We start from the raw sequence: 10,057 nt of genomic DNA on the forward strand, positions 1-10,057 counted from the left end.
GGTTAACCTGCCCAGCCTTCCACAGCACTTCCCACTGACACAACACACCACAGTGAAGAGCAGAGCTTCTGAAAAGCCAGACCTTGTGCAGGTCAGCAAGGAGAAGTGCCAAGTCCTGCCCCCAGGGAGGAATAGCCCTGTGCACCAAGACACATTGGTCTGACTCTGAGCCAGTGATCCAGGCCAGCAGAGTCTACAGCTACAGCTTCACTTCTGCTAAATCTCAGAGGAGTTTCCACTGCAGGAAAGCCCCCGCCACTGCACAGCACCCTCTATGCCAGCAACCTTCATGCCTGGCTGACAGCACACCAGAAAGGCATATTAAAATATAGTTTATTGCTATTCTTAGTTTATAAAAAACAACAAACCAAACCCCATTAGTAACAAACCCAGTCCCCAAACCCAGCACTATCTGAGGCAGGCTTGTGAGGACACACATTTAGTGCAAAGAGGAAAGTGGCAGTGAGGGCTGAGGAGGCTCTGCTCGCTTCTTCAGTTCCCACAGAACCCACCATGCCCACTGTACAGTATCCATTTGCCTGGGGCTGGTTAGGGAGGGCTGGCTGAATTCTCAAGGTCTGGTAGGAGTCCTGGGGAAGCTGGAAGTGTCAGAGGGGGAACATAGGATGTCATGGCTGTGCAGAGCAGCTTTGATGCCTCATGTCAGCAACACAGGATGTGAAGGCAAGCTGAGCCAAGGGGCACTGCCCACACCTTTCCACAGACACAGCAATTAGCCAAACAGCTGCTGTCTGTTCTCCTGGGCTTTCCAGTGAGGAAACTAAACGTGTGCCCTACCCTGTGGCTGCTCCCAGCCTCAGGTGCCAGAAGTGTTGGTGGGAACTAGGGGGTATGGAGCTAGAGCATGGCTGCACCCTCTGCAGGGTTTGGCGAGGCACAAAGACTTCTGAGCTGGGAGCTAGCAGCACGTGGCCCTGGGTGCTGGCAGTCATGGGAGGGATGCCCTGATCCTCAGCCCTTCATCCACAGGCCCTTTGCAGGTCCCCTGACCCTTTGTTTCCTCCCATAGCTGATCCTGGCACTGCTGCACCAGGCGTCACCCCCAGCACCCACCTACCCCCATGTCCTATTGGGAGTCAGACCCATGTCACAGCCCTCAACAGTGAGCACAATTTTTCAATGTGATGAGCTGCCTGGGCAAAGCCTTTCCATATCTTCAGAGGGAGCTGATGTCTTGGAAGAGAGGGCTGTCCAAATGCCAGCCCCAGGTGCTGAGCAGGTTGGCAACAGGCAAATACAAATAGCTCCAGCCCAGGGGAAGCATCGGGATCCCACGACAAGCACAGGATGGCTGGGACCACACAGGGCTGACAGATGGGAATGGGGAGGCTGGGCTGGCCTAGCCATTTGGGGGTGTCATCTCTTGATGAGAAAGCACTACTGCAGGAGGCTAGTCCTCAGCTTTTCCCATGACACATAGTCACAGGCTGTGAGAAAAATTTTCAGGGAGTAGGGATGCAGCTACATCCAAATGGGAGCAGTGTGTACATGTGGTCAGCACTGCTGGTGCCCAGGGGTTGCAGCCAGCAGCACAGAAGGAGGAGGCAGTGGCAGGGGCTTTGAAGCAAGGTGCTGTTTCCGAAAGGCAGGAGCTAGCGATGTTGGAAACCCTCTCCAGTCTCTCCATCAGCTGGTTTTGGTTGTGTCAGGACTGCAGAGTTGGAGGGCTGAGCCAGGGCAATGCTGCCACCCCACGCCTCCCTATGGCTAGGTCATCTTCCTGGCAACGCTGGCATATGTGTGCTCGATCTCCTCATCTGCAGGACAGGTGTGATTGAACTCATCACAGGCATAGGCATTGTTGAGGTAGCGCCAGACGCCCGTCATGTCCTCTGGGATCTCGAAGTCACGGTACTTTTTGGCTGCAATCTAGAGGAGAGTGAAGGAGGAGGAGGCTGAAACTTCCAAGACCTGGGGGAGACTCACTCTCTGGCTTTGGCAGGGGGACTCCCTGTCCACTCCTCTTGGAGCAGGTACCCCCCTACCCTGGCCCTGGGGGCCAATGGCATTACCTTGATGATATGCAATTTGGGCAGAAGGTTGCAATCAGCCAGAGTCAGATGGTCTCCATCCAGGAATTTCCTCTTGGAGATGGTGATGTCCTCCACGCTATCCTGGTCAATCTCCTCTGGGAGAGGAGTGTTCAGGTAAACATCCAGGCGCTGAAACTCCCGCAGCAGGGCCTTCTCAAAATCTGGAAGAGTGGGAAACCAAGAGTAGTCAGTGTATGCCCTGGATTCCCAGGCAAGCTTTAGGCTGTGCTGGGCTGCCTGATCCTCCCACAGGTTTTGCAGAGAGGGAAAAAGCCCTCAGGGCCACACCATCGGGACACAGCATTGACCCTGGCCCATCTCTGTTGCCAGGGGACTACAGCAGCATCACCTTATGCTCTGCTGTTATCCCTGTGGAGGGAGCAGAGAACTGCCCCCCTCTGCCCAAGCACTTCCCAAGGAGGCTTTGGTGAGGCAGGTAGCAGGAACCTTAACCCCATGGCGGGATTTGCCAGCAGACAAAAGCATTTCTTGTGCTGCAGCGTGGTTGATAAGAGTCCAACAACCCAAATCCTTACTGATATTTGCTTCTTTGCGTGGGTTCTTGATGTATGCTGAGAACTTGGCAAAGATGTCACTGCCCACATCAAAGGACTCCTTGTACTTGGGGCTCAGGTGTGGATACCTTGGAAAAGACATTTATGTCAGTGCAGGCAGGAATGGAGCAGGGATGGAGCAGGGATACAGCAGTGTCAGTTCCTGGGCCACAGAGCCCAGGGCTGGTACTGGAGGATGCAGGGGATGTTCATCTGTCTGTGGGAGAATCATGATGATGTAAATTACTGCAGCTGCCACCCTGTGAGCTGTGTCTTCTATCCGGGGTGTTTGCCAGGAGACAATCTCAGGGCATATACTCCACAGTTTAGGAACACTGGTGGCAATAGAACCCTGTCTTCAGGCAGTTCTGGCCCAGCCCAGAGGACACACATTGGCACAGAGGGGTCTCATGAAGCCAGAAGCTCCCCATGACTCCCTCAGGAACTGTCTTCTGTTTGCTGACATGTTCCAGGGTGTGCTGCAAGGCAGACACATTCAAGGAGGCAGGTGACAAATGTATTTGAGCTTCCTCTGCAGCAGTGGGGGGCCTGCAGCCACCCAGGGCATGGGGGAGGCTGGTTTGGAGGGCTCCCCAGTGAGCTCAGGGAAGACCACCTCCCCAACCACCCTATGGGTCACCTGCATTGCTGCTGTCAAGCAAGGGCATTTGCTTTCATTCAGCTGAGTGCATTGAACATAAACAAGCAATGGGGTCTCACTTTCCCCTCTACCTCAACACCAACTGCCACAGCCAGTGGCAAACCCACCAGTGCCAGGGTCCCTGCAGGGACCTCCCCATGTTTCCCCTGTGCCCCCAGAGCAGGGGTGCAATGCTGGTGCATTTCCTCCCACTCTTTTCCATTCCTGTTGTCCCCATGCCCTCCCCAGGGGACCCAGCCCCTCAGCATCAAAGGGCCTGCCCTGCAGAGCAGGCTCAGGGGCTGGGGGGGCATCCACCTGCCCGGGCTGCCCTGGGGCACCTCCTGGCACCCTGTCTAGTTCCCCAATCTGCTGAGCCCTGGACAACACTGTGACAGGCCCTGAAATGGGGAAGGAGTGAGTTTGCAGTTACGTAGGTGGACCCAGGGTCTGCTCCAGGAACTCCTCAATCTTGATGAAGTCTGTTTTCAGCTCCTTGTTGAACAGCAAGAAGGGTGGGTTGGTGCCCGGTGCTAAATCTTTCAACTCTTCAGGTTTCCTGGAGCAGAGAAAATGAGCTGGCTCAGAGCCTGTAGCAGATCTGCCTCCACCAGTCCCCAAGGAAAGTAGCCACAGCAGAGGTGGGGACTAGGAGGTAGCACAGGACCAGGAACATTCCCAGCTCTGATGGCTTCAGGGAGCTGACAAGTGCTCTCCAGCCTCTGGATCTGCCAGTGGTCCTTCAAGTCATCCTCACATCCAGCAGGACAGGGAGTCCCTGGGCCATGCACACTGGCAGGTGGCCCAAGTCCGTGCTGACCCACACTTGAGCCCCAAGTGAGGTGGGCAGTTTGTGGGCAGTGATTGTCCCTGTGCAGTGACACACAGGCTACAGAGCAGGCAGGGGGAAGACGTGCTGATGGGAGAACTGAGCAGGGCGTGTCTCACCCCAGTGCTGGCCCAGGGCTTCAGTGCCACCTCACCTGGTCATGTCCACCGTGGTGACATTGAACTTGACCCCTTTCAGCCAGAGCACCATGAAGAGGCGCTGGCAGAAGGGGCAGTTTCCAATGTTTTCTCCATCCAGACCAGCCTGCCAGGAAAGCAGAAAAATGAAGATTTAACCCTTTCACAGACCGGATGCCCAGACCTGAAGAGCCACTGGGTACAGCACACTGCAGGGAGCCCCTCCCGACTCCAGGGGGGCTCAGCTGTAGGACCCACCCCGAGCCAGGGCCCTGAGGGTCACCAAGAGCATACTCAGGATGCAAGGGGTTGGATCCTTCCCTGAAATGTGAGATAAAGCCGGGAGGAAGTGGAGAAGGAGGCAGAGAGAGAAAGTGTTTGCTAATGGAAGGGGAGGAAGGGAGGGTCGGCTTGGCCAGGACGCCAGTCTGGAGACAGTGGGAGAAGGGAAATGAGCTCATGTTTGCCAGGAAAAGAGCAATTTGTTTCCATGTGCTGTTCATGTCCGCCTCCCATCTCGTGTGTGTTTAACAAACCCCAGCACAATGTGCCCAGCCCAAGAGCCACCCAGCAGCCTGCCCCAGGAGTGTTGTGCCAAAGAGAATTTGTGCTGGCATCCCACACAGGATTGGGAGGAAGCAGAGATGACTGTCAGCTGCTAAAGGAACCCTTTGCAGCCCCTCTGCATGAGCACAGACACAGGCAGAGGGAAGCACATTTCCTTGCTATGTAGCAGCTGAAAATATCCTTTGCAAAAATGATTGAAACACCTTATGAGGAGTTTGGTAAGAGGATACGGAAGGTTCTCCCATTCACAAAAACTGGCTGAGATGCTGCTGTGAGACGGAAGTTGTGCTGTAGTAAGAGGTAAAATGGCTCACAGGAAACTCAGCTTCTTTAAGAGAATTACCAGGTTCCTAAGCTGCATGTGAAGTGTGGTGCTCTGGCTCATGGCCACCCTGCCCTGGCAGGGAGGAGCAGCACAGCTCATGCCAGCCCTATTACAGAAGGATGCTGCTCCCCTGGAGCCGCATGTGGTGGGACATGAGCCTTAGTGGGCAGCTCTGCGCTATGCTTTGATATCTGATAGTGAGCTGAAGTCCTGAGGTTAAGCAGGAGGGCAATGAAATTTAAGAGGATCTGGCAGAGTCAAGTAGCAGCAAAAACATCCAGGGTGGGCAGCTGGACATGGCTCCAGAGCTCACACCTCTTTTGGGACCATAAGACAGGATGGCTGAGAGACAGAGACCTGGGCCTGGTTCTCCTGGGCTGGAGGTAGGTGCTACAATTCACCGCAGACACCCAAAAACCTGTGGAATCTGGAGTGCACGGCTTCTCCAGGAAGAGAACACTGACATCAAACTCACCTTAAGGAGGACTGTAAAGGATCAAAACAATCTTCCAATACTCCAGGTAGTAAGCTGGAGCAGGGATTCTGTTTTTCCATCATGCCAAGACCTTTTAGTCCTTCCAGAGGAACAAAAATTACTTTTAATAAGTATTTTTTATGTCATGAAATCTGAGGAAGGAAATGGGAACTGAGAAAACGTTGATTCCCTAGGACGTGTGCCCAACAGTAAAACTGAAATCTACACATGAGGCTGGTCAGTGTCTATTAATAGCAAATACTGCCAGAGGGGCTACAGCTCAGGAACATCCTGTGTCATTGATAGCAAATACGGCTTCTTTGGAAAGGAGTGAAACTGGGTCTCAATCTTATTTTGAAGGAGCTGGAGAGGAGAGTCAGAGAACAGCCTCAAGGGCTGCCTATGGACAAGAGCACAAGGCATCTCTGCTCCCCCTCGCCAGCACCCCTGCCACCTATGACCCAAACTACGGCCGTGCTTTGGAGCATCTCCAGAATCAACAGCACACCAAGTGCTTTTGTGGCTGCCTAGCATGAGGACCAATGCTTTCCTCCCTGCTCTCCCTGCCGGCTGCACTCTCTTTGACTTCCCTGGCCTGTCACAAAGCTGGGAATGAGAGGGCTTAATTTGTCCTGTTGTCCCCCCAGGAGCTGTTGTGCTGAGCCATGGCAACACACAGCCCTGGTGGGCATCGGGACAGTGGTGGGGCAGGGTGGGCTGGGGGGGTCAGTGAGGGGAGGGGTGCCTGTCACTCGGGCTGCTCTGGGCATAGACTCTGATCACCTGCTTCAGGTTTTACCATGCTTGTCTGGTAGCTCCAGTCTCCAGTCTGAATTGGTCAGGCTGGTCTTCCCCCTTATCTTTTCAAAAGAGAGAGGTGGGGAGTTTCGGATTAGAGTGAAAAGAAAATCAAAATGGCCTCTGCCGGGAGAAAGAATCAGGCCTGTACCAGGATGCTCAGAGCCAAAACCCTTATCTGGAGGAATTGGAGGGGAGCTCCACCAGCTGCTGGAGTAGCATCAGGCTGTGGAAGGGCCTTGCTGGCAACCACTGGCCGTGGGGGGAGCCTCAGGGATCCAGAAGCCCCCAGAGGAGACTTGCAGCCATGTGCCCTCCCCCCTAGCAACCACAGAGCAGCATGGAGTAGGGGGAGTCATTGCTCTTCACTTCCTTCCCCAAAGTGCCTCTGCTGCTCCTCCTGCTGCAGCAGGAACTGGGCGGAGGGCGGAGGGCACAGACTGATATTCCTCAATCTTTTACCCTCAGATGATAGAGAAACCCAGTGCGGACTAGCACAGAATCTCTAGGAGAGTTGCAGGCTTTTAGCCCCAACTTTCTGAGGCATCATTAGGCTGCATAGGGCATTGAAACCCCAAAGCTACTTCACAGTTCCTGTGGTTTCCCCATGGTGAAACAATCTTAAATGCAGTGGGAGGCAAGCTTTGCCTGCTTGGGGCACTGCTAAATATTCAGTCCCCATGGGACCTGCCAGCTTCAACAACCACCCCGAGAGCCAGAAAGCAGCTAAATGCCTGGTGGAGCTCCAAAGCAGAGTTTCCTCCCAGGCAGGGAGAGCCTCCCAGGCAACAAGACGATGCTCTTGCCAGGGACACGGTAGGGTGAGAAACTGCCAACCCCTTGGAAACCACCCACCCCAACCTCAGGGTAAAGTGGGACCTGCTCTGCACCTGTCCATCCTTACCATGGTAACTCCAGTGTGTGCCAAAGTGAAAGTTAGGCAGGGTACCATGCCATGCCATGCCATGCCATGCCATGCTGTACCAGTAGGCACTTGTGGGAGCACCAGCTTTCCCCATGATTTACAGCTGCCACTGGTCACAGCAACAGCTGTGTCTGGGGCATTCCCATCCTGGGGAAGTGCTGAAGGCAAAGGAAGGTTCCTGTCAGCAGCTAGCGCTACTGTGTCTTTAAAAGTAAAACTGAGTCCTGAGTGCTGGGAGGGGGAGGCACAGCATCAACTTTTCTGTGAACAGACAAACCAGGATGGTTTTTTCACGCTGAATTACAGCAAAGGGGAAGTCCTGACGATGCTGCTGGTTTTCTGTTTCACTTCCCTCTGAAAACCCCCTAGAATGTGCTGCTGCCATTGCAGTCACCTCATGTGTTTTCTTTTCCAGCCATCTCAAGGAAAAATGTTAAGCAGAGAATTCAAGGCAGATTACTTTTACCAAGAATACACTTGTCCAGACCCAGCTCAGCAAAGTTCAATGTCCATCAAGAAGTGCTGTAGCCACAATTTTGGCAAGGGGACAGGGAAGAACTCTCCTGGGAAGGCTCAGATAATCCTTTCTAGCAAATATGTCTAACTACTTCCCAAGGTAGGCACCATTCAGTGCCTAGAACTGCTGGGTGCCTGTGCCAAGGAAGCTAGTGTCTCTGACCTTTTGGGCACCAAACTGCCCCAGGAGGAGAGCAATGAAGCCCATGGGCCTGAGTGCCTACAGAGAAATCACCCTTAAAACCCTGATGAAGTGCCACAGAGAGGCATTGCCTCCTTCTCATTGTCACTTGACAGTGTGTCCCGGGGCCCCCTGGCATCGCTGTGGGCAGACACAGTCACCGGCCACCAGCTTTGGCTCCTCTCTTTGTGCACTGCTCATGGCCACTGCAGATATTTTGAACTTGAGTGTTAAACTATTCCAAGGAAAGGGTTCAGAAAATTGCTTAACAGGGAAAATAACAGAAACCATTTCCAGCCAATACCCCTCTGTGGTGCCGCCCCATCTCGCCCACATGTGGACTCCCGCACCAGTTCCCCAAGCCAGCCATGCTTGTTTCATAACTCTGCCCTCAGAAGAGGCTGAAGTGGCTGCTGCCAGCCCTCCTGCTTGCTGTTCCCAGGCTGGGGCTTGTCTTATCTGGGTTTTGAGGAGCATGTGTGTTCCCACTCCTTCATCATGCTGCTGCCAGCAGTGCCACTTCTCCGGGTGCACAACCATCACAAGATCAGGGCATCTCTCAGACTGCTGAGTGAGACACCCCACAGTCCTCACAGTCCCCACACCACCGCGTGGTCCCCCTGTTTGGGTTACCATTTAGCCAGCCCTTGTGGCGAGTGACACTGAAATCGGTACCCATCTCCAGCCTCACAGAACATGAAGACACCTGCACCCAGCTGGATCTTGGTGAGGGTGAGCCAAAGAGTCACTGCCCCCCCCCGAGACCCACCTTCACGAACAGCTCGATCTCAGGCTCCTTGGGGGTGTTGTGCTGCCGACTGTCCATTCCTGCAGTGTGGGGAGAGACCGCTGGCCGCACGCTGTTGTGTGAGCCGATCTGTCCCCTGCAGAACTCTGATGGGGGAAAGGCTTTCAGAGGGCTGGTGCCTTGGGCCTCTTGGCTGCTCTTACTCCGAAGAGGGCTGGAGCTCACACTTTCCTTCCTTTTGAAGAAGGGAGGAGCAATGGGGTGTGTGCCAGGACCCGCCAGCAAGGGGAGGAAGCTGCAGGGCCTCTCAGACGTGACTCAGCACCGGTCTATCTGGTCACATTCAGAGTCTATCGCACCCACCCAGGTGCTCCTCCAGTGCTTCCGAGCAGTGGGCTGGCATCCCCAGCAACTCTGGTTCACAGCACTACTGCTATCTCTTCCCAGCTGGGAGCAGGGGTTTATAGAGGAAGTGTCTTGCCTGTTGCTCCTCCTGCTGCTCCAGTCTTGGCCCTTTGCCACTCTCCCATCCTCATGCTGATGTCCAGTACCCCAGGGCTTCTTTATCAGTTTGGGGTAAGCGTGGCTGACCTTTTCGCTGCCTCCTGAGCTGCATTATGACAGGCAGCCACCCGGAGGGAAGGAATAGCTCCTCTCCCAGCCCACCACCCTCAGGGGATCCCTGTGTGGCTCGTCTGAGCACCCCTTGCTGCAAGGAGCTGGGCTGCACAGGGCAAGTGCTCAGGAAAGCTGCGTGGAGCAGTCTGGGCACATGTCACTGACTTTTTGAAGGTGGGGCATAGCCCTTGGGTGGGAAGGACTGCAAAATCTTAAGCTAGGCAGGAGATAAAAGATGCTGAAGCATGCCAGGGAGCAGTGGGGAACCCCACAGTGCCCCTGGCAGCTGCCCAGCTATGTGGTGCTTGGCAGGATGGTGGGATGGGATGTCTTCAGGGCTGACCTTCAGCAGGGCCCCATTCCTGGAACTGGGCTGTTTTGCAGGAAGGATGAACAGCTTGCTTTCCTTCCAGGATGGGAGGGAACTGTTTGCAGTCAGATCACCCTGGCTGCAGAGACAGCAGAGACAGCTTCCCAGCACACACAGGCTTAACTCTTAGGCAAGACCTGTCTTGCATGCCTAGACCACATAACTGGTACCATTGCACAAAATGGGGATCCCCAATGCTTGACTCAGCCAACCCCCCCAGCTCAGATAAGCTCCAGCTTTCCCCAAATAATCAACCCCTGATCAGACAGCAATCTCCCTCAAGGCAATTAGGACGGGAAATTATTTTGCAGACCCCTGGA

General features: G+C 54.4%; 1 protein-coding gene across 3 annotated transcripts; it reads right to left on the reverse strand.

The window, feature by feature from the left end:
- Positions 1-316: 316 nt before the first annotated feature.
- Positions 317-9,178, reverse strand: LOC139597471 (chloride intracellular channel protein 2-like). 3 transcript variants are annotated; one of them, XM_071442882.1, is made up of 6 exons: positions 8,771-9,176; positions 4,232-4,341; positions 3,682-3,807; positions 2,591-2,697; positions 2,034-2,215; positions 317-1,890 (listed from the first exon to the last, which is right to left on the reverse strand). In XM_071442882.1, the coding sequence occupies exons 1-6, from the start codon at positions 8,825-8,827 to the stop codon at positions 1,729-1,731; spliced, it is 744 nt and encodes a 247-aa protein (XP_071298983.1). In that variant the 5' UTR covers positions 8,828-9,176; the 3' UTR covers positions 317-1,728. The 3 variants fall into 3 exon arrangements, with proteins under 3 accessions (XP_071298983.1, XP_071298984.1, XP_071298985.1); XM_071442883.1 differs by lacking the exon at positions 8,771-9,176 and adding an exon at positions 5,582-5,681; XM_071442884.1 differs by lacking the exon at positions 3,682-3,807 and having other exon boundaries at positions 8,771-9,178.
- Between the last annotated feature and the right edge of the window lie 879 nt (positions 9,179-10,057).

Source organism: Agelaius tricolor, unplaced genomic scaffold (assembly GCF_023055355.1).
Source record: "Agelaius tricolor isolate 1412-34295 unplaced genomic scaffold, bAgeTri1.0.p SCAF_17, whole genome shotgun sequence".
NCBI classification, from domain to species: Eukaryota; Metazoa; Chordata; class Aves; order Passeriformes; family Icteridae; genus Agelaius; species Agelaius tricolor.